Here is a 26,973-nt window from a genome sequence, read left to right as displayed (position 1 = left end):
TATTTATCAGTTACCCTCAGTTTGTACCGCCTCGGATAACATTGATAAGGTCGGGACACGGACCTCTTTATAGCTTTAAATTTACATTTTTCTACTAAAAAAAAATAATATTGTTTTCGATGTTCGCAAAAAAATTGTTTACGACGCTGCACTCACATTTATCGACTCGTCGATCGGACTATAATTATTCAACGTGAGCTGAGGCCACTATCAATTTAAGGCGCTAATCTGTGACCATCTATCTATCGAGACGGTATAATAGGAATGTACGAGTTGTTGCTGCAAGCCGATGGACAAGTGAGTAAACATAATAAGGAAAATATACGCCGCGCTATGTGAAGGAGCCGGGAGCGGGCGGGAGTTAGGGATGCGCGGGCGCATGTCTCGCTGCATGTATGTGTGTGAGGAGTGTGTGTGAAGGTCAGGCGGCGGCGTCATTTCCTGGTCATTGCCTGCCTCATCCGAGGGCCGTCTGCACGCGGACTCACACACGCGTTTTATGCACTCTTAGAAACACGCACACCGCTTTCCGGTGACAGGAAAACGTTTGTAGATATAGTCATTGTGTATCTCTATGAGAGGATGTGACGATATAGACTTGCATTGTTTATGAATGACAATCACACTAGGATTCAGGACGGCCGAGGAACACTTCTCGGCTCACTCCGACTCCGGGACTCTTCACCTTTTATTATAATGTATGATAACATTCGAGCTAAAGTTATAGAAACTATCTGTAAATAAATTCTCAGTTACATATGAGTCAGACCGAATCACATTATTTTGCTAATTGCATATCTGCAAACTTTTCCGATACATTTTTCTCTAGAGTAATTATTGCACTAGGCTTTATTGATTTCATTGTATCGAACCGCTTTTTAAATAGTCAGCGTTATATGTGTTATCACTTCCTGCACATTCTTGTGATTCTTATCATCTGTTACACACGTTTCGTTGCTTGGAGGAAACGATAGAAATATTATCAGACATTATCGTCAAATAAAAATACACCGGTGATTCAGGTCTTTCCAAAAACATTGGACTATTTTGTTCGTTCTTGTTTTAAAAACAGAATCTCATAATGTGACTGATTCGTTGGAAATATTTTATTCCCATTAATAATTATTTTTAATATACTGTATATATACAATACATGTCGCTGGCTTTGAGTTAAAACGCTCGCATTCCCGTGAACAAAGCCCGCCTATGTACAGTCGACTCGCATCTTTTTGCGACGAGTCGATGATAAAACAATAGTGTTTGTATCGCAAGAGGTCTGTGGGGTAACCCATTTATTGCGTGCGGGACGAGAGACCGGTCGCTTCCCTCCTCCGCTAACACTCGCATTCTTGTATCCGGGAATAAAATACCGTCAGATAGGCTCCGACCGATAATGGACTGTAAAATTACAGCAGCAGAGATCGTTTCAGACCGGTGACAGTTTTCGCAACGAAGGGTTAGAGCGGGCGAGTGGAGATGACATTCTAGAGGCCGGGAGGGGCGCGCTGTAACCTTGATATTGAAGAACTCACCAGGGATGAGTCCGGTGCATTCGCTATAAATAGACCGCCCGCTCCGCCGCGCAGTTTCAACTATTATTATTTTTTTGCGTTCGTTATCTTCCCCAGGCCCGAGGGTGGCGGTCACGGGCTAGGTGATCCGCTCCTCACACACTGTTTGGTCTTGATTGTCTACTTGTATCTATTATATTGCAAAACGTTCGCGTTATTTTGGGAACAACGCCCGAACATTCAGGTTTATAGACTCCGGCCAGGAAACCGCCGCATCCAGTCGTCCTCGTGACCGAGATTTTGGCACGAACTTTAAAACATTCACAAAAATAATACAGACTTCTGGTTCGTACACCACTTCTCACAACACGAGAGAATAGATTATATGAATGTAATTCATTTAAATTATATCAGAATTCATTGCTGCAACTAACAAATGGATACAGAATGTTCTCAGACGCGTTAAGGAATAGCATGAAATAGCATATTAAATACTTTTATGTTTCATTATCCTCAGTACGTGCGTCGCGCAAACAGAATTCACACACAATTTCGATCCGGAATCGTCATCATAAATTTTTGTTATCTGATTACAGCGTGACAGCCCGAGACCAGACCATACTTTGTATTCAGGCGACCTGGACACGTTACGTCACTTTTCAATTCTATTCCAATAATATCCTCTTTGACATTACATGAATATGTCATCTAGAAGCTCGAGTTCGCCGGTTTGAATGATTATGAAGAATGCGAAAGACGCACGTGTCGCCGGGTTGAACGACCCGCGCATAAATACGAAAATACACATTTAGATTAGAAAAAATATATATGCGGAAATCAGACGCGCTTACACTTTACGGCGGCTTGTGTTACGGTTGCGAGTTGCTGAGATATTCGTATTAAATGAATATACATTCCAACACTCGATTAACGTTCAACCCTGAACAGGCGATGACGTCACGGAAGCCGGTTGCGACCTGGTGACACTGGCAGCCTGTCATGTCAACAAGAGACCTCTCATCATATTAGATAATGAGACGGTTCGTCTATGAGGTCTGACATTTACAGTAAAACAGTGGATCTTTTAAGTAGATCTTAGTTTGTTAAAAAAATTATAAAAAGTCCAATAACATTGTAACTGAAGAGAGAATTAATAACTTTATAAATAATAAAAAAGAAATATCTTTAAAAATAAAACGGATCAACTTTGAATGTGGAATAAATTTAAAAATAGAATAACAGAATGTGTACGCTGTACATAACAGCGGAGCAGATAAATGATTGGAGTGAAACCGAACAGCGCTATAAGGCTCCTCGCGGCGAGAACGGAACGCGTGGCGCTGGGAAATAGACTCCGCATCGGGGTCAAGGCGCTTGACGCAATCACACTATCAACGGTTATCAGCTCGTGATGCTGAATTTGACTGCTATTAGGAAACAATAGAAATAGTGTTACTGATAACGAGTCACTTTATTTAATGACTTGCTACTTCACTTGTTATTATTCCTTATATATTAATAGTTCTAGCTCTGACGACATTGTAACGTTTCTGAACACGTATCCAACATGTTAGTGGACAGTACCTACGGATATTAAAGTACAGTATAGTAATTACGGGCCGGTCTCGGTACTGGCCCACTGTTCCGGTGACGCTGTAAAAGCCGCAGGGCTAACAGCAATACGCGTTACAAGAAAGAAATAGTAAAATAATAATTATATTAATATTAAGATCGTTCTGTTTGAAGAAAACTTCATCATGGAATACGGTCGCATTTATTCTAAGAATTTATTATATTATTTACAGAAGAAACACTTGTACATTCATTTGTTTGAATTCGAGAACATTCTTGTACGAGGAATTGGTTTTTAGAAGCGAAGTAAAGCCGGAGGAGTTCACCACCGTCTCTGGAATAATGTGTACTGAATGTATAGCTATATGTATGATATGATATGATATGAACGTATAGCTGAATGTATGCAGCTCATTTGTTCCTGATAATTTATGTTGTAATTAATGATGATCACTATTTATTCAATGTCAGTATGAGACCGTGTTAGGTTCTTATAATAGAACCGTTACTACATATCGTAACGGAGTGTTTCAGCAATGAGGAAACTGTTACAAGCGAATTGTGTTATTTAGAAACTGAAAAGAAACTGGTAGCGAACGGGAAGTTACGACTGCCGGCCGGTCGCTCCAGTAACATACTTGACTCGAAACGTTGCAGCACTCGCGGCTCACACGTACAGCACACTCCACTTGTATCATTATTCACGTGGGTTGTTAAAGGTTCCTTGTTACTTACGATACTCAGTGATATGTTTGTCCTGTTCCAGTGGGCGGCGGCAACGAGCGGGAGACGTACGGCTACGGGTACGGGGGCGGAGGCTCGCACCACTTCGCCGCGCCCGCGCCTCCGCCGCTGCCCCATGACGACCTGCCCTACTCCGTGTTCGACTTCGGAGACTACCAGCGGCACCACCATCACAACAAGCTGAAGCCCAAGAAGAGGCCCCGCGACACGCCACCCGCCCCCGGCGTCAAGCGCAAGAGCCGCGAGGGTTCCACCACCTACCTGTGGGAGTTCCTGCTGAAGCTGCTCCAGGACCGCGAGTACTGTCCGCGATATATCAAGTGGACGAACCGCGAGAAGGGCGTCTTCAAGCTGGTGGACTCGAAGGCGGTGTCGCGGCTTTGGGGGCTCCACAAGAACAAGCCCGATATGAATTACGAGACGATGGGGCGCGCGCTGCGCTACTACTACCAGCGCGGCATCCTCGCCAAGGTGGACGGCCAGCGGCTGGTGTATCAGTTCGTGGACGTGCCCAAGGACATCGTGGAGATCGACTGCTCCCTGGCGTAGGAGAGCTGACCCCGCGGTCGGCGCGGTCGGCCTGCGAGCCTGACCTCTGAGACTTTGTCGCTGTTCGTGATCGTTGTTGCTCGTTCGTTCCACGTCGGAATCTTCTCAGTGTGAACTTTTTGAATCATCATGCATTGTGTCTGCGACCGCTTCCTACGATGTTCGTGTGTTAATCTTATTCTCAATCGAACTAACGTACGTTTACTGACTACAGACAGACAGACAGACAGACAGAGGTGACGAAATCGATTGCTCAAATGTTTATTATATATTTACATATTTTTAGGGAAATTTCATAAAAGGAACTTACATTTGAGAGATGTTATATGGTACGAAGTGATTTGTATAATGTTCCGTGGAGTTTTTAATGTTTGTAACGATTATTGTACACGCACCGAGCGCGAGCCGCCGCGGACAGCCGGGCCCGCCCGGGCCTGTCCGGGGCTCGCGGGGCTCGCGACTCGCGACTGCACTAAATCAGAACTTCCTACCTCAAAACTACGCAAAAATAATATTAATATTATACATTTTATTCGACGTGACCGTTTTTACAATTCGCAATAAGTAATATTATAGTCTAAATAAGAATTTATATAAAAGAAATATTTACGTAAAAAGTGTTTATATACATACATACATATATACATATATACATATAGTACACATATATAATAACAAAAGTATCGTATTTAATACCTCTACCTAGTAGCTCTCGTGTGACGTATGTTGACCGTTTTGGTGCTTTTCATGTCCGTATCCGTATTTACAGCTCGTTTACACGAATCGATACTTTATAACATGACGCGTCCGCCGCTCACAGACGCTCGTCTCGGGGCGGCCGATACAAACTACCCTCTAGATTTGTTTGAATTGAATTTTAAAATGTTTAAGAATGTTTAAGAATATTAAGTACAATGTTGTGCTCGAGCGGCCCTCGGCTCGTCGCCGCACGGGACTCTCTCGGGCCGAGTTTAGTTTCGATGTTACTTCTGTCTCTGTAAGACGACTTTCCATTTGATGTTAGACTATGAGAGTTCCACCAGCGCACGGAACACCTCAACGTAATACTGCCAAGTTGCTGTTAATGTGAAAGACTTGAAGGATGTATTTTGTGTTGATGGTGACGGATAGTAGTAGCGAGTATGGAGTGTGGTGTAGACGAACAGGTTCTAGATTATTCGGTTTATTTAACTTACTTTAAGCCTGCGGGGTCTCGCGCGAGCTTCCCTCTGAACTAGAACGACTCCGGCATATCATATAGTATCAGAGTTATTTATTCATTCTATCGTTGTGGAGCAGTTCCGAGCGCCGCGAGACCCCCTTTTTTTTGTTACCTGAGTAAATATTAATAATTAATTACTATTTGCGGTCCAATGTTAATGACTCAATGATTTTAACTAGAGTTAGAGGTCCCCACGGAGCCGCGGTGAGATGCATACATACACACATACACACATACACACACATATACACACATACACACACGTACACACACACATACACTCATATACACATACACACACACACACACACATACACACACACACATATATACACACACACACACATACACACACACATACACACACAAACACATACACAATACACACATACACACGCGCACACACACACACACACACACACACACACACACACACACACACACACACACACACACACACACACACGTGTGTGCTAACGGTTGATATGTTCGTCTAGTTTATGATATAATTTTATAAATCTCCTAGAGGACAGTCAGTTAGCGAGTGGCTCGCGTCCGACGAGCCGTCCCGCGCGCTCTCGCACTCGCCGCCTCCTTGTTCAAATAGTTTCCGATCGTTATGCAATATAATATTTTTATATATAAATTAAATTTTATCAATTTACTAGCGAATAAGAGTTATAATGTGTAACGAAGTCGACGACCGCGCGGGCGGCTCCCGAGCTGGAGGAGTCGGTGAAGCCTTAAGTGAATCGAATGTCAAGTAATGGGTGCTAAGAGAGGGACCGGCGGGTCCGAGCACAGGCGGCAGCTAGTCTGCACCCGCTCTGTGCCGCTGTGCAGCCGCCTGTGCTCGGGGCGCTGTGCTGTGCGCGTGAGACCACTCCCAGTGTTAGAACTGCGAGCGAACGATCTCAGTGTCCAAACTGCTAGGAACAGATCCAGTGCCCGTTTCATGTGATTTAATATATTATACATATTATGATAAAAGTGGAATTTTATTCGTATTTTTATATAGTTAGGAGAAATTCTCGACGTAATTTTTCTTTAAAAAAAAAACCTGTTTCTTGATTTTGTAAATATAAATATAGATTTTAACTTATTTATTTCCTCTTTGAATGGATCGCGTCCGCCGAGTCCGCGCCGCGTCCGCGCCGAGTCCGCGCCGCATCCGACCCGATCGCCGGCTAGAGTCGAGACTGGTTACTTTTTATAAAATTTTATATATAAATGTTAAATTAGTTAAATTATTATCACATTGAAGTCACTAGCGGAAAGGCTGCGCGGATCCGGCGACGGTGAATACTTTTTCCTTTTCTAGGAAATTTCGTTCTATAGGTTACAAATTTTATTGTAATATACATAGTTATAAAGATAATAAATAAATAATTAAAGTAATGGTAGTAATGAATGGACCACTTGACGGCAGGGATGATGGGAGCGCTCTCAGACTTTATAATTCGGCTAGTGTGAAGAGTTACGAGTTACCGGTTAGTAGGCAAAATGTTTGAGCAAACATTTAAAAAGATGCTCTAAATTTTAAAATAATTTTAGTCGAATTGATGTTGTTAAAAAATCAAAGTTTCTAATTAATAATGTACTTAAAATTTTCATGTAAATTATTAACAGCACCTCGTGACTATTATATTGTTAATGTTACTTTACTGTGCCTAGTCTTAGTCTCGTAAATTTTGTTTAAATCATTCGGATCGCTGATCGGCATGTGTTCTCGTCGTCTGCGTGAGAACTGCCATCCGGAGCAGACGCGGACCTCTCGCGAACCAGACGGAGACGCTAGATAGGTCAAATATGAAAATTTGCGCAAAAGCAATGAGAAGGTTAGTGAATTTGGATTTAGGGGACGGGAGGTGTTCGCTGGCGACCATGTTATATCTACTGTTTGAATTTAAATTCTTTAAATATTTGTAAAATAAATTTTTATTAAAATCTATGGACCGTTTACTTTGATCTTTTTGATGTTATCGAATTTTAAATATGCCTTTTTGTCCCGCGACGGCTATGTTGTGCTACAAAATTATTCATTAGTTCTGAGAGTTACGTGCGATAGTGATTATTGAGTTACATTTACTTTTAGATTTACCAAGATAAAGTCCGATTATTTTAATTGTAATTTTAGTTTTTTAATTTAACAAATAATGTATTTTTTGCCCCCTAGTTAAGTTATTTTTCTATGTATAGTTAGTTATAAGTGTAAATGATTTAGTTTATAAATTTGATGCATGATGATAATGTTAATAAAATATCCACAATAAAACACAAGTGTCTTATTTACTGTTCATCGCCTACACCTCTTGATACTTACTCGTTGACGTCGAAAATCATTACCATCGATTATAATATCTATTTTAGTAAGCTACTACCGTCCCCGACACTCCGATGAGCATTTTGCAAGGCAGTGTCAGACTATCGATCGTCGGATTAAACAGTACGTCCTTACTGCCTAAGACCTCCTGTAGTCCTAGTACCTTTTTGATAAGATTCTATGTGTGACATATAAGCACTCTGCACTCTGAGGCACAAATCACACCACTATCTTCGCTACATCTGGTCAACTAGACATTCATCAATTTGTTTAATCATACATTGGCAAAAAATGTTATAAAATTATTCTATAATAAATAATAGACAACGTCGAAATACAAGGATTGCCTGATTAGACCTAGGGCGGCAGAGACGGGGAGTCTGCCATCCCGCTTCGACGACGTCCTTGAGTCCACGCTAGCACGCCTCTGGAAGCCTTTACAAATCCATTTTGTTTTGGATTCGCGAATGGATAGCCATTCCCTGTGGAAACGGTCTCATAAATTCTCATAACTCATGGATTCTTATGGAAATCTGTATCAGAAAATTTTGTCAATCTTATAAATATTTTTTAACTGATAAATTCTGATACCCAGTTAGCTGTTTGGTATCAGAATTTATAAGACTTTTCCACAGGGTACTGGGAGCCGCGAGCTGGGCGAAAGCGTTAGCGCAGCCTGCCCCACGTTTGTGTTGAGAAGGAATTACACTGGTTCTTTAGTGGGTAGACTGGGCGCTTTATACTTAGGAATCCCACATAACCACAGCTGCCCTCCCCGGGCTGAGTGGTATGCGAAAAGCATTTTTCCAGTGTCACCAAAAAAAAAACTTAACATCACGCCTTGTTCGGTGTCAGAAGTGGCAAAAAAGGTCTCGATTAAATTAATTAAAAGTAATTCGCAGACAGACACTAGCTTACTCTCGGGATTTCTAACACTACAAAGTATGGCAAATTCAATTTTTTTAATCCTTAATCATTTACATAATGAATAAAAGCTGAAGTTTAAAAAAAATATATTATATCAAATTACAAGAAGTATCAGACACAAGACGAAACAAATAAATTTTGATAACATTATATATAACAGACGTAAATACCCATTACAATTTGTCCACAGAGAATAATATAAACAGGAGCACTATACATAATTGTACCAATTATTAATTTTATATAGACAATGTAACAATCATCAAACATCTCCCGCATACAGGGAACGCATCCACTCGCATACCATAAACAAGCTGACGTGTTTTCATCGTGTCAAAATAACCTGTCATTCGTTTTGACGTGTAAGCAAAACCATCAAAGCAAAATTCTATCATTGTTTTTGATTTTATAAATAATGAGAAAGAAAAAATAAGTGCTACGTAATTAGATGAGCGTTGAATCTATTTTTTATTAAACTAGGAAAAGAAATATATATAAAAATGGTGTTAATGACGATGATCGCCCGTGTTGTAGACGGACTCCCTCTAGCCGCTACTATGCAGGAGGACGAACAGGTAACATCTAAGAATTGTGTTGAAATATAAGTAAACACCGTCGTAGTTCAGTAGTGTCTTGTATGATATCATTTTTGCAGCTTATTTCTTTCTATCCACATAGTTTTCACTTATATGTTTAATTTCTTGTTTTGTGTTTATTTATTATTTTAATTTTTATTTGGCATGGGTGTTCCAGAGCGGCTGTAATATATTGGAGTATCAAAACCAAGCAAAAATGCTGTTTAGAAAACTTAGCCCTCAATCACCAATCCGCTGCTCCATTGAAACTGGGCCTTACCTCTTTCAGTAAGTTCACAGCTTTTCATTTTTTTTTTTGCTTTACTTATAACTCTTTATAAATCTTAATTCTCATTACAATATAAATAAATTTGAGTTTTAATGGTGAGAATCATTGTTGCAGTTATCTAATTGAGAACGAAATTTGCTATTTAGTGCTGTGTGAGAGAAATTACAGCAAACGACTTGCCTTCAGTTACTTAGAAGAAATAGCACAGGAGTTCTACCAACAGTACGGGAAAAGAGTAAGCTTTACATGTTAAGGGTTGTTGTAAGAGAACCTTATTAAACAGCACATTTTTTTTAGACTACCAATATATATTTTCAGAATAGTATATAACAGTTACTAAATATAAAATAACTACTACTAAAGTATATGTTACTAAAGTATATGTGCACCATTTTTATTGTGTTTTTACCCAGTTTTCTTTAAATATGAAAAGGAAATTACGGATTCAAAATACTTTGGTTTATAAAAAAAAACTTATTTAATATTCTTTAACACTGAAAAAGTGAATGAGGTTTGAATTGTAGAGTTCTAATAGAGCTTTCACTTTGTGTCTGTTGAAACAACCAACACCTGTTATTATCACAAATCTTAGTGTTTTTGTTGCACTCTCCCTGAGATTGTTTTTCAAGAGTTTTCAAATTATTGTAAACATCAAATGTATAGTATTTCAATTAATATAATGATTTAATTTGGATCATCAGGTTAACACGGTGACTCGTCCTTACACATTCATAGAGTTCGACACGTGGATGCAGCGCGCACGGAAGCAATATGCGGAAGGAGGGGCGAGGGCCCGGCGGGGAGGCGCGGCCGCCGCCCTGGGGGGGCAGCTGGGGGATGTGCAACGGATCATGATGCAGAACATTGATGATGTACTGCAGAGAGGAGCCATACTTTCTGGTAAATTTTATAAAAAAAACATTAAACTGACACTTACTGTCAATAACAAATCATTCTGTTATATTTTAGAATGTTTTTCTTCCAGATGCAGATGTTTTTCTTTCACCTTGACTTTGGAACTGTTTAATATTCCCATCAGAACACTAATTAAATTAAAATGTTACAGAACTCGACACCAAGACACAGAAGCTGTCGATGATGACACAGAAGTACAAGAAGGACGCCACTTACTTGAACACCAAGTCAATGTTGGTGAAGGCCACGGCGGGTGCTGTGATCTTGCTGGTGGTCGTGCTATATTTCTGGGTGCTTTGATTCTGCTACACAAGTGTTTATGTACCATATTGTCATGCCATCTTTTCACCTAAAGATCCCTTCAACGAAACTGACCTAGTAATGTTACTGTACTATATCAAATACCTCTATCAAAAACTGAATTAAACCTTTTCTTTTGACATGTTATATTTTTCTCGATGACATATTGGTATATTACATTTTTTTTATGTCGCATAGATCATAGAGCTGGCGGTACTTATGATACATTCCATCAGGAAGCGGTTCCCTAGTGGCTGTAGGTACATCTATCTCATTCTTTTGTATTGTGACGTTTGCTAGCATATTTTCTAATTACACAAAGTTCGGTATAGAATTATAATGTTCCAATGAACCTTTGGATGTCATTCAAAACACTTTGTGTATTTATTCAGCTTATCATAATACATGCTAATGCTTTAGTTTACATCAGCCATCAAACTAGTATGCTAATTTATAATTTAAAAATATAATCGAGCACAAATATGTTTGTGCTGTCTGAAATTTCATTACAAATTTAGCGGGTGTGTAATAATATGAATGTAAATTCTCAATGTATATAGAGCAAACCGACACCAGCTGCACTTGATAGACAAACATTTTATATGTGATTGCCAATTTTGTAATGTGGGTAGACGTTGACGGAATGTTGGAGAATACTGTCATGTTAATATATTTATTTAAGATGTAATAAATATGTATTCTTTCCAAGTCATCTGTGTTTATTTTTAATTATTTTTGTTTGAAAAGGTAGAGCTGTCATGACTCGTAGTCCTAATTCCATACATAGGTCTTTTGGAGCAGATTCTATAGCACGATATATCCATGAATGATCACTACTGGAATCCATCATCATCATTATGAGCTGTGTCTGCTGTGCACGTTCTAGATACTTTAAGTATTGCATCATTCAAGCGCACAGCTGTTGCAACACTTAAAACCTACAGACAATACACATGTTTACGCATTGATTATTTACATAATGAATTTTTAATGTAACCAAAATAATGTTACCTGTATTAATCTAGCAAATATCACTGGCCTATTTCGCCATTGCATTGTGCCAAACAATTGTATAGAGAAAGGCATCACTGTGGACTGCAGCGGAGACTTCATGTATGCCAGTGAAACTCTTATCATAGGGGCTTCAGATCTACCATTTAGCTTTAAACATATAAACAATACAGATCCTTATTTTTTTTTATTACAAACGAAGAACATAAATTAATAGAAAGTAGGTAGTAATTTGCATAATATAAGATGCTCACATCCTTAATGAAAAAGTTTCCATTAAAACTTTGTATGATACCAATTGTGCGACATTTTATTATTTTATATTTATCATTCTCACACCTGTCGATTAGATCTCCAACGCTCAAATAGGTAAAATAATCATCCTGAAATATTAGTTGTAACTAAATGCCTAGATATAAATATTAATATTTAAAACTTTTTTCATTCATAATATCATTTTATTACGTGGCAATCCGTAATAAATGGCTCACTACAGTAGTCATGATTCTTATCCATTTTTATTGATTTTTCTCTGAGTATAATTTAAATTTTAAAATAACGATCAGTAATTTCAAATAACTTTGCAAGTTAACCTACAAAGGTTTTCTTGGACTGACACTTCATAACCAAGTTGACAACCTTAAAACCATACAACATATTCAAACAATATGACATAAAAAAAAGAAAAGCTTAATAAAATATATTGCGATTACGTGACACACATGCACACAGTCATTATTTAAAAATGAAATTCATCATGAATATTATAATGATTAATCTGGGAATAAATAAATATATAATATGAATGTAAGTAGTAGTACCCATTAATAAGGTTTTTGTTATGAAAAGATTTATTGAAAGAGTTATAAATATTTGGTTATAGAGGATTAGAAAGTAAACTTAAAATTAGTATCTCTAAAAGACATAAGTTCAATTACTTTACCCTTAATTCTATCGCTGAGTATCTGAGGACAACATGTAAGTGTTTTTTTTGTATTAGTGACAAGTTCTTTACACCTGAAAGATTAGACATTTTCTGAATTATTTGATAAATATGAAACTTAAAAAAACATACGAGATCGTTAGAAATTACCCCTTTCACCTTTTTATAATATATTTAACATTAATCTTCAAAATAAAATACAAGTACAACCAACGATATATGGGTGAAAAAAAAACAAACATAATTGCAACTGATGGTTAGTAAAAATTCTCAATAAAATACTATTCACTCTTTTCTGGAATATTTTCAAACTTTACGTGAGAGTATACGTATATTACGTTATAGTAAATTGTTTGATGAGATGGTGAGAAAGAAGGAAGCATAAACCTCGTCTTTATGCAAAGAAGATTTATGTTGAAAAAATAGAGACTCAGAGTAAAAAGGAAATGAAGAATACTTTTTAATAATAATGGAATCGAGTAATTGAAAGGTTGAGAAGAAATCGTTGTCAAGTAGGTAATCAGGTATTTAACAGTAAGGTGTATTATATGCAATACTCAATAATTACAAAAATTTGGTATTAAAGCTAGTGTATATACCACGAAGCAAGTTTAACTTTTATCGGATTGTAAATAAGTACATATTCGTTTTAAGGTATTCAAATCGATAACTGAAAAATAGGCATTATAATAGGAAACCAACAGTAAACAAGATACCTATAACAGCAAATTTAAATTTGTGTCTTAAAATACCGATAACATAATGGATACAATCATTCTGATGACCGCAATATTTATGTAATTTGATCAAAACACTCAAATACCGTAGAGAAGTAGCACGAATGAGTAATAATTAAAAATTATTTTCACGGTCAGTTCTTGCAAGTTGTTGGGCCCCGTATTGAACTTGTCTGTTCTGCCGAACGTCTTTCACTGCATCCCTACTCCACGTCCTACTGTAATGCGACACGTTCTAGTTGGATCAAAAATTTCATGAAATATTAAGTTTCTCTTTTAATATAACATAATAATTTAAAATAACGTTAATTTTCTGAACTTCGATACCTGCAATTGGAAATGACATGTCTCAAAATGTGACAGAATAAGTCGTGTAGTTGAATAATAAATATTGTGAAATTTTGGTTTTACCGAATAATTTCATTGTGGTTTTTCCAGCCAGGTCACATCGGCAGAATAACATGTATCTTATTCACAAATTAAAGTTAAGAAACAAAGAATTTAATTAAATGAATTAAGTTTCATAGCAGAAAATAATTACAACAATCAAGCAATTTTGTAGAACTGCCGTAGTAGTTAGTAGAAATGCCGTCTGTACTTGTTGAGTTGAGACCTAATAAAAAGCTTCTCGATCATGAATTTGAAGGATACAAAATAAATCTACAAAGTCTAGCTCAATATAATTTGAAACTAACCACTACAGCCGACCGGCTCTATCCCGATGAAGTGCAATACTCCTTCGTACATGCGAAATTATTTGCTTTGCACAATCACCTAATATTTGATGTATGGGATCATCAATACAACTTTTACTATATTGATAATCAGCAGCAAGTTATTAACATCACATTTGATAATATAAACAATTCATTCCAAACGGCTGTAGTATATGATATCCCACAACATGTTGAAAGAAAACCTGGCCATTTCAACCTTTGTTTAACATTTCCTGCAAACTATTTAGCAATAATCAGTGATGGTACTGGTTTCCTACACATAGTTGATACCGGGACAAGAAACAGACCTGCCACTGATAAACAACCATGGAACACAATACATTCATGTCTAGCTCTCGGTGAGGGTAAATATTTTACTGTTGTTGATAGTAGAATGCAAAAAAAGTGTAATGTTGACATATTACATTGTCTGTTACAATCTGTTGAACAGAATGACAATCATTTTGATACGGTTTTGACCTGGCTTTCGTTTGAATTTATTGATCATAAATGGAAACAGTTTGCAAAGAGGGAGGTCAAAGGCAAAGGTATAGTACACTATGCAGCATTTGAAACCCAATGTCAAGCTTTGTACATAGCATCTGACAATATGTTTAAATTTACTTCTGATTCTGTTAAAAATATATTACCACCACAACAACCAGAACAGAAACCAATAATATACACATGGTTGCAGACGGCTGATGATATCACAATTACTCTGAAATTGGAAGATAATTTTGACAAAAAATTGCTCTTTGTACATGTAATGCCATTATCAATTAAAATATGTTATGCAGGAAAAGAATTTGTGAGTGGTAAATTGAAAAATAAAGTTGACAGTGAATTGACAACTTGGAATATACAGGGTAACGGGCAAGTAGATGTTTTGATAACAAAGTCTGAAAGTGACATGTGGAACGAACTTATTGAGGGAGGGGACCAGAATGGAAAAGAAATATTGGATGCTTCACTTGTTGAAGAGATCCACCAAAGATTGGCTCATTTATGTTCAGAAACAGAGGTTATGTCCGACCAGCCTCTAACAAGCCTCGCTTCCCAGGAGTTAGAGGAATGTGATGCTGCATCTGAGGAAGACACAGTCTTAGGTAATAAATTATAACCTACATTTCAATAAATGTTAAATCAATAACTGTTATTAAATGGTAATATCTTTTTTCCAGCACGGTTAGATACAACAACCCATGAAATAACCCACAGGATACCCCTCAGTGTGCATCATTATTTATTCAGCATTAACTTAGAAACACATGAAGCACCGGCCCTGGTCTTGAGACATGATGTGGATGGATGTGTGTGGCAGCCCTTCACACAACCTTTCAACTCAGACTCTTGGCCGATCAAACACTACGGTACTCTAATGGCCTTTGGATATGTGCAGTCTTCAAAGACAAATCGTAAATTTGTTACATGTGCACCAAACTTCTCATATAGTGTTGTGTGTGAAGCCAAGAAACACATATTCATATACAAATGTGCAGCGGAAGAGACTCAGTTGAGACGGAGGACAGCTGGAGTCATGAAGACAATTAAAGTGGGACAACAACATGTCATTAATATTGACATGTTCGGAGAGGTGTTAGGAGTGCATGCTACAAATGAATACTTGTTTGTCTTAACAGAGAAAAATCTTATAGCGATATGTATTTAATAAAATAAGAAACAAATTATTTATAATGTCATTTCTTTTCATTCTCATCTTCCGAACAGCTTACACTTTCCTCCGAGGAGTATCCAGTTGTGAACAAGAGATTTTTGGGTTGTTTCTTCTTCTGTTCCTTGATCTCTTTCTCTATTTCTTTCTTCTTTTCTTCGGCTATTTTCTCCGTCAGTAATGTCTTTTGTCTTTTTCTTTGATGACCAGTTTCAGGTTTCATTTGTGATGTGTCACTGTTTAAAGTCTCCATACTTTTGGTTATCTCACCTTCACCTTTAGTGCTCTCATCCATGTTCACCTCATGTTTATTGTCGTAATCAAATTCATCCTCTGTCGAAGTAAAGAGAAATACAGAGAATTGTATGGAATAGAAAAATTGCACAATGGTAACATTAGTATTTACCTGGTGTAATGATCTCAAAGTTATAAGAATGGTCCTTCAGTACAATGAAAATAATAGGAAATTCCACTATACATTTTCCTGACAAGTTTTCTGCTAGAGACTCAGATGTGTCCAGTTCAAAGAACTTTTTTGAAGATCCTTTTACTTTTTCCGCTAAAACCAAAAAATATTCCATTAATTTAGTAATACATTAAAAGTGTACCACAATAAATAAATATAATAAAACATCATAATACAAACCTTTCAACAACACTTTGACTCCACTAAAACCTACAGCTTTATAGTAAACTAAGTCTTTAGATCCCTCGAAAGGGGCAGCGTTAGGGTCAAGATATTTGGCTATCAACTCTGAAAGTTTTTTACTTTCTAAACATTTCTCATCAACAAACTTAAGTGGCTTTGCCTCCACGTTAGGGAATACCCACTCGACTCGCCAACTTATGGTGTTACTTTTGTAGTTGTATCTTGTTGTGTTCACTTTGTGTTTGCTAAAATTTTGTGTGAGATATTGTAAGATCGTGCCTCTCTTCATAGCTGCCATCCTCAATTTATACAGGTGCTGTAAATTAGAAGGTCAGGAAACTTTATATGGTCAAATAATATATAATTGAAGTAAAATAATTTAAGAGATGTTAAACAGTCCTCACAATTGGCAAGTCTTTGTCTATTCTGCTATATTTTTTCTTCTCATCTCTTTTAACGGCATACACAAATCTTGCACATTGTTCTAATAGTCTGTAATCACTTAGAAGATCAGTGTCTGTAAAATCGTTCATTCGTATGAACTTCGTTCTATCCCGGATGCCGGTACACTCCAGCTCCTTCTTGTGTATCCTCACGCAATCAAGGCAGCATGTCTTTACTTCGCATTTTGGGCATGTGTAGATTGCTTCATTAGCGCCGCATACTTCGCATTCACCGAGCCTTAAAAAAGCTCCTCACATTTACATATATGTACTTAATATAAACAATAATAACAATATTATTTAAATATTTAAAATATAATAATTACCTAGAGGGCACAACCTTCTCATTGTCGCTTTCATTGTCTGACGAACTAGACATTTTCTAAATTCTTATACTTTAACTTGAGGGTTTGCTTTTGTACTTAAATTCTTAAAGTACTTTATTTATCCATGTGACACCTTACACACCAGAACTATTTAATATCTTGTAACGACTACGATTTTTGAGCAGTTTGTTTACAAATTACAAACCACATGGCAGTGACATATTGTGTTATGTCCATTCTAGCCTATCAAGTGACATAGTACATTAGTTGAAAGTTGAAACTTGTAACAGAAAGGTTTATAATATCGTCTAAAATTGAAAACACTTGGAGAGAATTTTTAACAGTACGTTTTTCCAAAAAACAACAATTATTTTTCAATATACATAACATTCCAAATTAGGAAAACGGAATACGAATTTTTAATCTATAACTGAAGATTAATCTGTTTTTCAAATATTTGTCATTTGAAATATGTAAACAATTAAACATCAACTTTTGCAAAAACATACCTGCCTACATTATTAATGAATGCCTATTAACTATTACTTATAAAGTGTAAGCTGCAATCAAGATGGGATCAGAAATACAAGGTGATGATTGGGATTTTGCATGTTCAGACGATGAGCTTTCTAAGACTGGAATATTTATTGGTAACAACTGGATGCCCGAGCCGGCCGAGTTAGAAGAACTTTATAAAAACATTGAAAAGTCAGGAACTTTAAATCTTGAATGGAAATGCCCGGGAAGAAGAGCACCCTCACCGGTGCCAGTCAGCAAAGAACATCAACCCGAGATACCAACGTCACCGATACGAGAAGAGAAGTCAGATTTCGACTTCATGGATGAAGTCAGTTCTTTACGTTTACGAGTACGGAGAGATGGGGAAGACGCACTGAGAGGTTCAGCCAAGAAGAAAACCACATCGTTTGATGGCATACTATCTAACATGATTCGGCATAAACGGATAGAACAGTTAGAAAAACAGGCTATCACTCCAAACAACAGCAGTCCATCCAGTAGTGGCAGTTGATGGAGACAATCCTATTAGGTTGATGCTCGAATTTGTTTAAAAAACACTTAAATTACTATATATTAAATCTACATATATCAGTTTAAAATTATTTACACAATCTTAAATTGCCAGTAAATTTAAACAAAAAATGATGTATCACCAAAACAGTTTTAAAGTTATAGCAGTTATGTGAGAGAGAAATAAAGAAGGAGATGAATGTTGTTGTTAACTCTTAAGCATGTGCTCTTCCATTGACAATGGATTATGGATAAAAGAAAAAGGACTAGCAAACAAGCAAAATAAGATGCTTGAAAGAAATAAAGTGAAGTTTGTTTTTATTTGTTTCACATAATGTTTACAATAACATCTTTATTTTACATAATCTAATATTGCTATGAAAAATGTTGAAAAAAATTATCAAACAGTTAGATGGGCTGATTTAGGCTTCAATAAGTTTTCATTTTCTTCTAACAGTTGGCGACACTGATCCATATTATTTAATATATGATTGAGTTGCCAGTGTTTTCTTAACAGTGCTAATTGTAGATTGAACCGTCCTTGTCTGATACACTGCAACCCTGTGCAGTGAGCTGCTGTCTTCAATTGAATGCCTAAATCATGGACTAGAGTCCACAAATATTTATCATATTCATTCACTGACTGAATCTCTGAAAATAAGTTTATTAAAGAGTGTTAATCGGATAATTATACTACCAATAGAAGTACATACAATTGTTTACCTAACGTGAAATTGGGGGAATCGAAATGCACACATTTGACTCCATAAATGATCGGTAATTTACTGTTAGCTGGTCTTATGAGACCCTGTGATGCCAAGTCATAAGCTGTTTGGGACTCCATATGAAGACCTGATAATCTGCAAATTTTATGAATATAATATAATTTTGAAACCAAGGAATAACAATAGTTCCATTTTACTTAAAAGACTAAGAGCCTTCAAGTAAAATTTTGTCAGAAAATATTAGGAGAACAAATAAACATTTAATTGTGGGACACGGAGCCTGATTTGAATAAAGGGGTTTTAATTAGTGTCTAATACTGAAGTAAGAGGATAATTATTGTCATGTGTTATACAGATTTGAAAAAAATATTAAATACTTTATACACTTATAATACTGACTCGAACATAGTTTTCTGATGAGCGGCCTGTATATGAGCTACAACTCTATCTAGTTTTTCCCTTGTAACATGTTTGTAAGAAGCTCGTTCCATTGTCCGTCCATTCCAAAAATATGTATCCGTTGCTTTTCCAAACTGCCCGTGTACTTTGAATGCCCTTGTTGGTCTCGCTGTATTTATTTGGTATGTAAGTTTTGTTCCATCATTGATCCCTAACACTGAAGAATATTTATTTGTATTAGGCATGGCTGATTTTAGCAAAAATTGTAATTAATTTGAAATAGTCTATACCAACATAAAACCCCACTACTAAATAAGCCTAAATGAGTGGCCCAACTGCATCGGAAGTCTTCTTTTATGTATCGTGGACCACATGCAAGTGGATGATCTGCATAATTTGGTGCCAATTTAACTTGCATTGGTTCATTTGTTGCACCGATAATCTCAACCCGTTTTTCAAGCTGTCGGTCGGGTAAGGAGTTTAAATCTACATTAACATAAAAGATATTAAAGGAAGTGGAAGCATATTTTTTATTATTAATTTTTTTTATTCATATCTAACCTCTACATAAATGAGTTAAAATTGTATTCTGAACTTGACGCACACTAACGCAGGATGGTTTATAAACACAAATAATTCCATTTAAAGTTTTGTATGCGAGTGCAGCATCTTTAATGTTTACCATTGTTCTTTATGAAGAAAATAGTATTCAAATGCACTTGGTGTCATAAGGTTTGAAAACTTTACTGTAGTTCTCACTTTTCAGGTTAGTTTATAAAAGTTGAATTATGGTTCCTCTGCCCTTTCTTCTATGCTCTGGCTAAATTGAAACTGGAATTGTAGAATATTTGGCCAATGTCAAAATTTTTATTTATCCTCTATCCTTTAAGTCATAACAATTTAACATTTAAAATGTCGACTTCAAATTCTGACATGTGAAATTACAGTTTTAAAACAAACATCTTTTTAAATAAATATCATCATATCTAGACTCCTCCAAAGATTTTGTGTCAAGAAAGGGTTACATAAATTTATAGATTTAAATTTATGGTGTTGCGAAATTAAATATATACTAAAGAATACTAGTGAATATAGTGTGTTTTTTTATAGAAAATATTTTTGAGGTCTTGCAATCTTTTATGACATTAAAAAAAAGTGTGGCTTGACATGACGTTAGTCTGTGGTGTCATGCAATGGCCGATTAAACATCTAAACTCGAAAGAGTCGTTGTAGAATTTAGTGGCGTACCGCGGTCGTTGCTTCAAGTGTCTTCCAAAGAACGATAATTGTTTTTAACTGACTATCATAGTAGTGTCAGTTTTGTGTTTATATTATGGTGTTATTGATGGTGGATTAGTTGGTGCTATACAATTCGAGATTCCTAGTGTGAAATTTTTGTTGTTGGTAAGTTGGCATAACAGTATACGTATCTGTGATCGGCTCGATTGTCCAATTTGTATCGCACAATGCGCGAGTCGTTACGTTTTTGTATTATGCTGTTATTTAGAACGTCTCAGTTATTCTCGAAGTTCTGCAGGTTCTTTGAAGTTAGCAACACGTTCACTTATTATGATGAATGTTATCAATGAAACTTCAATTTTATTTAAACCTTTAAAATAAGAAATAGTTTAATACTCAACATTAGTTACGAACAGCCTGAAGTTTCAAGCAGTTATGAAATATTTTATGTATTTTTCTGTGATAAAAACATCGCAAATATATAGATAGAAGATCTTTCATGTTGTTATTTTATTTTTCGCACAATTTACACCTTCACGTACTAAAGATTATTCCATTTTCTAAAGTTTTGATGTTCCTTGACATGGCATTCTGCATTAAGAAATTTTTTAAGTACTTAAATAGAGCTGCTAAAATTTTTTTATTAATAATTTAGCATTTTAATATACAACAGCGAAGAATATTAAATATAGCAATTAAAGGGCATAAAACTTATATTGGAAAATCATTTTATACAAGAAATATAATTTGACAAAGTTATTACAAAACTATTCACTGTTTAATAGGTAGTAAAATATAATATTTACTTTCTTCTCTCTTGTTTGAAAATTCTATTTCACCGGCTTAACAAAATTTAAAGGATGCCAAGTGTAACATAGTTTTCTTAGGAGCACCAAAAATAATTATTTACATTGTTTCTGAGCTGAAATTTAACCTTGAGGAATACACTGTAGTTATTTTGGTAATACACTGTATCCTGAAACAAAAAAAAAAACAATCTATCTATGACACTTTTATTTAAATTAAGATTTCTTCTTTATAAAAAAATAACCCCAAGTTTCACTGTTGCTTGCTTCATAATTGACTATTTAATATTAGGTCAACTCCAGCTATATTTTTGTGTCACATGACATGGGGGAACTCCGAAATGAAGAATGGTGAAGGAAAATTAATGAGTATGGTACAAAGATAATATGTTGGACACATCACATGAATATTAATTTTAGTTTTCATCAAGTTATATGAATGTGATTTTATCACACGACACTGCTGCTGCAGAGACAGCCAGTGACATCATCAGTCAGTTTTGGTTGTATGTAACATCCGTCTCTTATCACAACTGTGCAAATATTAATTCAAAATATCTGATAAAATGATTGTTCTTTAATCACATATAATGAACGAGAATGTCTAGAAATTGAAGACTCGGATGTGGTTAAATTTAGTAATAAGTCTCGGTTGTTGCCACAGATCATGTACCTAATGCTATGTACAATATTTTGTTGATTGTAATTAATGTTCTCTATGCTCATTCTGAATAAGTGTAGAGACTTGGTGGAAGAGTTATGTAACATAGATTGCAGGAAGTCTAGGAGGAGCCTTTGATTAGTTGGCTCACAGTCTATAGGGTTTATTTTTGCTTAATATGATTGAACACTTTGTAGACTCTCACTTCCTTTCCCGCGAACATATTCCGCTTCGTATTCCGGTTGTTGGAATTATGAGTGATGTAGGTTACACTGGAGTCAATCAAACATAACTCACTCCAGTCTGTGACTTGCGGTGTCTAATAAAAATTAAACTTGTAAACTATAATAACTCGCAGTATGAGTGGAGATCGCACTGCTGGAAGCGTCTGCGGGCGTATCGGTCATGTGAAGTGGTGATTGTTATTGTTTCTATAAAGTATTATATCGGTCGTATTCGGCCCATGATTCGTTAGTTTGTGAGCGCCTCACGATTACAAAAGATTCGACCTTGAAAGTGACCGTTGGTCCGAGGAGGCGCCGCGTTTGGGAACCAGCGCACAGTACATACGATCGACGGACATGAAAGGTATATATTATTGAGCGATTTATATTATTTCGTAAAATATCATTTTTATAAAAGATATCTTTTCTATCGTCGCTCATTCACTAATAATTGTTAAAAATTACTTTATCAATCGAAGCCTGCAGATCGATCGAATCTATTAGCAAAAACGAGCACAATTTAAATTCGATAAGTGTAGTCATCAAGGTCGCGGCGGCTTGAGGCTGTCTGAGGAAACTGTCAAAGGTCTCATCAAGGTCTCACTTGGGGCCCTTCGTACTTGACACATTAACCGAGAAACCAACTCCCCGGCCGTATTTTCTATTACACTCAACAGTTTGTTCTTTATACTTGTTATACATTTATTTCGTATCGACACAGCACGTTCTTAATCATAAAAATGTGAAGTCATTTTTTTTATGAAGCCTATTACTTAGATACTAACTCGGTTTTCGAAATTCGTTGTAATCTATGCTCCATTTAAACACCATTTGCTTGTTTATCACGAGGCGTGTTTAACAATAAATATTCAATTACATATAAAAAGTCACGTACCAGTAATTGTTTCATATCGTTAATGTGAGCGGTATTCGTAGCACACTTATTAATAGATCACCTTCGTGTTATTGACTATTCCAAGATCTTTTGTGATTTAATGTTTTATATTATATTGTTTTATTTCTGAACATGTTGTGAGCCGCCTAAACACTATATCGCTTCATGATGATTCTTTTGTCTCCCTCTGTCCGTCTATCATCCGCGTTTGAAAGCCTAGTATTTACTAACTATTTCCAATGGAATGTAAGACACCGACTTCCTGTTTCCGTAAACAGGTCAGACTTGTTGTTGAAAATAAAGCGATTCTTACATTCTGGACGAACACTGGTATCGGATGAAACAAAGCATTATATTGACGTATACCCCTCCGTGACAGAGTTAGCGATCGCTACGAAAATACACACAAACATGCATTTAATGTAATATTGATGAATACGGTGAAATAATAGCACATGGTGTGACGCACGAGAACGCGATCCTACACGGCACACATCAAACTACGGATTACCTATTATAACTGATATAATGTATATATTAAGTGTATCGGTATGTTCTAAATGCGGCGGCCGATCAGACAATATGTTACATGGGATCTCGCGTTATATTCGTCTCGTTGCGTCATACAATTCAGCTTCATATTTTTCGATCGAAGTTATTCCATTTGTAACTTTGTTCAGCCATCCGTCACGTGCTCCGAACCTTGGAGTGAAAATATCGATATAAAAATGTTCGGTGCCGTGTTTACGGGTGTGCATCAACAGCGCCAGCACACGATGCCGTATCGAGCACTTGAACAAACCGGCCAAAACAGCCATTGTGACGACTGACGAGTGACGAGTGACGAGTGACGAGTGACGAGTGACGAGCCACTATCAGGCAACGGGCTGTGTTACACATTGTTCGTGAACATTGCAAGCCATGAAAATGTTTTAAAGCGGTTCGTTTATTCCAACGTTAACGTCACATCCCTTACGAAAGCCATCGCGTATGGTGTAACGCGGCCACTTTATAATTTGAAGAGTATTTTAACGTCTTGAACAAGGGCTTTTATATTTTTGGTGTTAACGATTGTCTCCATGTATTGTCTGAACTGATTGTTTCAAATTGCAATGCACTTCCTACATATTCAGCACTGCATGTGTTTCTTTTCTCCGCTGTTTTCGGGGTTTGCTGACTTAAAAGAATAAGAGGTTGAGTAACTTTCGCATTAAGTGTGTTCGTGTTTACTGTTTAATGTGTAGGGACGATTTGTATTTTTTCAATTAGATATTGAATAAATCTATTTCCCGTCGGTTCGAATAGAACACGGACATAGTGTCAGCGAGGTGGCGACACGCCCTCGAGGTCTCTCGCGCGAGTCGAACACGCCTCGCGGTCAAAGTCACTGCCAAAGTGTCCGCGGTCCGCCTGACAGTTGACTTGATTCGTTTCGTTCCTGAGCTTCTCTAATATCCGACCAACAATCGACTGTGTCCCTCTCTATTGGACCGAGTTCATAGAGGTAATATTGTTTACCTCGATTGAATTATTAAATTATTATCCGTGGGACGACCCCTTCAAGTTATTGCACAACTGAAATTTCCTTTCAGTCGGATTTAAATACAAGTTGTCAGTTAGACACACGTGAACCGAAGATGTCTCCGGCAGTAGGAAGAAACATTCCACAGTCCACGCACCAAGTCCATAACGCTGATCCGTTCTGTACCAGTGAATGTCTCCCCTCATCATCAGACAGACCTCGCTGCTATATTTTGTATTTTTGTACTGTGGCTAGTCCAGCTGGTAGTTAATATTATTTAAGAGTTTTTTTATGTCTATTACGTTATAAAATTTACATATTACGCGTTTTTTATCTTGCAATTTAAATATTTTCGCTTTTTTACATTCAGTACATTATAAATTCAAATTTATTTATTAGAAAACATGTTCACTACGAACACGTAGACTTTCCTGAATGAAAATGTAGTAGAATGGAACACATAAAAAGCCCGCTTGTAACGTGGTTTGTCGAGAGAGAGAGAGAGAGGGTGAGGGAAGAGTGGACGCGAGACGTCCGTCAGACGGATCGCGGGATACGAGTCAATGAACCGACGTGCATCAGGATGATTGAAATGTTAATGAAAAGAAACACTCTCCAGAGTCACTTAAATGATGACGGAACTTGAACCGGTGTCACTGAAGGTAAGGGTGAGGAGGGTCTTATCAGCGATAGTGTGGTGAGGACAAGTGCTATTGTGTAGTGTGGAATCGACTGATAACGACACCACCTGCCGCCTGAACGACACAGCGCACTCGTCGAGTTTGTGTTATTTATTTTGTTATTTAAAGTCAGCAAAGCGCCAGTGAACCGTTGTATGTGAGTATTGTCTGATGCTGTTCTGTCCGTTTATGATGATGAGATATCATAATGATAGTATATTTTAGTATATTCTGTTTATTTTCCGAGTCACATTAATAATGGATTCGTATCGTGTCTGAAATTCGTATTTTCTATAAATGATGTTTTTGTTTTCGTATGTCGTCGGTCGTTATCCTCAGCCCCGGCCCTGTTTTCGCCTCCGTTGGGCTCAATTTTTTTTGTATTTTTATAAAACGCTAGATACTGCGACTGTCGCCACAACAGTGATATTAAAACGCTGGTATACGTGTCGTTTTAGTGGCGCGGATACTTTTGTACAAGATTGTATCCAAGTCGTTTAAGCCGTTTTCGTCCAATTCAATTTCAAACATTGTACTTAGCTTCTCGGTAAATTCGAATCTAACACGGCTGCCTCAGAAAAACAAAACCCCTACAACGAGTTGTCGAAAACAGTGACGTAATACATACAGTCTCATATTAATGTCCGCCTATCACAGACACTTGTATATTATGTACGTCTGTTTACATATCTCCCATATACATTGCATTACTTTTCTTTTATCTCTGAGCAGCTGCGTACCGAGCTGCAGAGCATCAAACAAAACTTTAAAATATTCGACGGTGACCTTCTCGGATGAGCCGCGGTGTTTCACAACCGCCGGTCCGTTATTCGTTATTGATAATAATTTAATGCGGCCGTCAAGGACGTCCGTGATAGTCATTAATGACACTTAATACCGAGCCGTCCGTGATAGCACATCCGTCTTTATCACCGTCGCGGTATCACATGAATATATGATAACTCGCCTGCGTGATAACGACACGGACTTTAATGGCACTTAGTGGTCTGAAGCCGCTGCATTGTGTTAGACCTTATTAATGGTAACGACCGGTAAAACGGTTCTATAAAAATTTTATTTCCAACACGTGCATAAGAAGTACGTTCATCTTATCGCGTCTTAACGTGTTTTTTTGTTCCGTCGCGACGCGTGACGGTCGCTTGAAGGACAGCTCCGTCGTCGTTTATTAGTCGATGAATTTAACCAGTAATCATTGCCCGCTGTATTGATGATCGGAGACACCCTGACCGCTCCCATGGTCAGAATATCTGATGAATCTTATCCTAAGGACGCTGATATGTTAATCCAGTACAATTACGCTAAAAGTTTCTTTTCGCTTCTTGTAACCTGAATGGTTGTTGTCTAT

The 26,973-nt window shown here is 37.0% G+C and overlaps 8 protein-coding genes across 18 annotated transcripts in view; 5 read left to right on the top strand and 3 right to left on the bottom strand.

The window, feature by feature from the left end:
• LOC116776818 (ecdysone-induced protein 74EF) overlaps nucleotides 1-5,926 on the top strand; it is a 100,084-nt gene extending 94,158 nt beyond the window's left edge. For 2 of the 3 annotated variants that reach the window (XM_032670188.2, XM_032670105.2), the window contains exon 11: nucleotides 3,850-5,926. In XM_032670188.2, coding sequence (XP_032526079.2) covers nucleotides 3,850-4,376 — 527 coding nt within the window. In that variant the 3' untranslated portion in view covers nucleotides 4,377-5,926. The remainder of the gene's footprint in view (nucleotides 1-3,849) is intronic. The other variant, XM_032670266.2, reaches the window with a different exon arrangement.
• A 3,262-nt stretch (nucleotides 5,927-9,188) lies between these two features.
• On the top strand, nucleotides 9,189-11,639 carry LOC116778523 (vesicle-trafficking protein SEC22b). Its single transcript, XM_032672585.2, has 5 exons — nucleotides 9,189-9,423; nucleotides 9,602-9,711; nucleotides 9,827-9,947; nucleotides 10,414-10,612; nucleotides 10,779-11,639. The coding sequence occupies exons 1-5, from the start codon at nucleotides 9,349-9,351 to the stop codon at nucleotides 10,925-10,927; spliced, it is 654 nt and encodes a 217-aa protein (XP_032528476.1). The 5' UTR covers nucleotides 9,189-9,348; the 3' UTR covers nucleotides 10,928-11,639.
• LOC116778762 (uncharacterized) lies at nucleotides 11,587-13,966 on the bottom strand. Of its 4 annotated transcripts, XR_009753563.1 has the most exons (6): nucleotides 13,705-13,966; nucleotides 12,882-12,955; nucleotides 12,404-12,577; nucleotides 12,193-12,321; nucleotides 11,939-12,088; nucleotides 11,587-11,865 (listed from the first exon to the last, which is right to left on the bottom strand). XR_009753563.1 is itself a non-coding variant. In XM_061527144.1 (5 exons), the coding sequence occupies exons 2-5, from the start codon at nucleotides 12,452-12,454 to the stop codon at nucleotides 11,761-11,763; spliced, it is 435 nt and encodes a 144-aa protein (XP_061383128.1). In that variant the 5' UTR covers nucleotides 12,455-12,577; nucleotides 12,882-13,033; the 3' UTR covers nucleotides 11,587-11,760. The 4 variants fall into 4 exon arrangements, 2 of the variants coding, with proteins under 2 accessions (XP_061383128.1, XP_061383127.1); XR_009753564.1 differs by lacking the exon at nucleotides 12,404-12,577; XM_061527144.1 differs by lacking the exon at nucleotides 13,705-13,966 and having other exon boundaries at nucleotides 12,882-13,033.
• A 38-nt stretch (nucleotides 13,967-14,004) lies between these two features.
• Nucleotides 14,005-16,032, top strand: LOC116776543 (nudC domain-containing protein 1). The gene is made up of 2 exons (XM_032669782.2): nucleotides 14,005-15,443; nucleotides 15,519-16,032. Exons 1-2 carry the CDS (start codon nucleotides 14,204-14,206, stop codon nucleotides 16,004-16,006), a joined length of 1,728 nt encoding a protein of 575 aa, XP_032525673.2. The 5' UTR covers nucleotides 14,005-14,203; the 3' UTR covers nucleotides 16,007-16,032.
• Nucleotides 15,987-17,663, bottom strand: LOC116777779 (box C/D snoRNA protein 1). The gene is made up of 5 exons (XM_032671526.2): nucleotides 17,428-17,663; nucleotides 17,063-17,339; nucleotides 16,656-16,974; nucleotides 16,416-16,568; nucleotides 15,987-16,342 (listed from the first exon to the last, which is right to left on the bottom strand). Exons 1-5 carry the CDS (start codon nucleotides 17,478-17,480, stop codon nucleotides 16,035-16,037), a joined length of 1,110 nt encoding a protein of 369 aa, XP_032527417.2. The 5' UTR covers nucleotides 17,481-17,663; the 3' UTR covers nucleotides 15,987-16,034.
• Nucleotides 17,664-17,894: 231 nt separating this feature from the next.
• On the top strand, nucleotides 17,895-18,548 carry LOC116778732 (PAXIP1-associated glutamate-rich protein 1A). The gene has a single exon (XM_032672745.2). The coding sequence runs from the start codon at nucleotides 17,999-18,001 to the stop codon at nucleotides 18,455-18,457; it is 459 nt and encodes a 152-aa protein (XP_032528636.1). The 5' UTR covers nucleotides 17,895-17,998; the 3' UTR covers nucleotides 18,458-18,548.
• A 209-nt stretch (nucleotides 18,549-18,757) lies between these two features.
• Nucleotides 18,758-20,556, bottom strand: LOC116778257 (pseudouridylate synthase TRUB2, mitochondrial). 2 transcript variants are annotated; one of them, XM_061527142.1, is made up of 5 exons: nucleotides 20,263-20,556; nucleotides 19,875-20,040; nucleotides 19,581-19,797; nucleotides 19,180-19,316; nucleotides 18,758-19,107 (listed from the first exon to the last, which is right to left on the bottom strand). In XM_061527142.1, exons 1-5 carry the CDS (start codon nucleotides 20,263-20,265, stop codon nucleotides 18,857-18,859), a joined length of 774 nt encoding a protein of 257 aa, XP_061383126.1. In that variant the 5' UTR covers nucleotides 20,266-20,556; the 3' UTR covers nucleotides 18,758-18,856. The 2 variants fall into 2 exon arrangements, with proteins under 2 accessions (XP_061383126.1, XP_032528128.1); XM_032672237.2 differs by having other exon boundaries at nucleotides 19,875-20,066; nucleotides 20,142-20,555.
• Nucleotides 20,557-20,746: 190 nt separating this feature from the next.
• Nucleotides 20,747-26,973, top strand: part of LOC116776377 (uncharacterized) — a 28,384-nt gene continuing 22,157 nt past the window's right edge. For 3 of the 5 annotated variants that reach the window (XM_061527141.1, XM_061527139.1, XM_032669609.2), the window contains exon 1: nucleotides 20,747-20,984. The gene's annotated coding sequence lies outside the window, so the exon portion shown is untranslated. Of the gene's footprint in view, nucleotides 20,985-22,729; nucleotides 22,875-25,642; nucleotides 25,765-26,973 lie in introns of those variants that run through there. The other 2 variants (XM_061527138.1, XM_032669675.2) reach the window with 2 other exon arrangements.

The sequence above is a fragment of the Danaus plexippus genome, assembly GCF_018135715.1.
Source record: "Danaus plexippus chromosome 3 unlocalized genomic scaffold, MEX_DaPlex mxdp_34, whole genome shotgun sequence".
Taxonomy (NCBI): domain Eukaryota; kingdom Metazoa; phylum Arthropoda; class Insecta; order Lepidoptera; family Nymphalidae; genus Danaus; species Danaus plexippus.
This window is presented reverse-complemented; position numbering and strand designations above follow the sequence as displayed.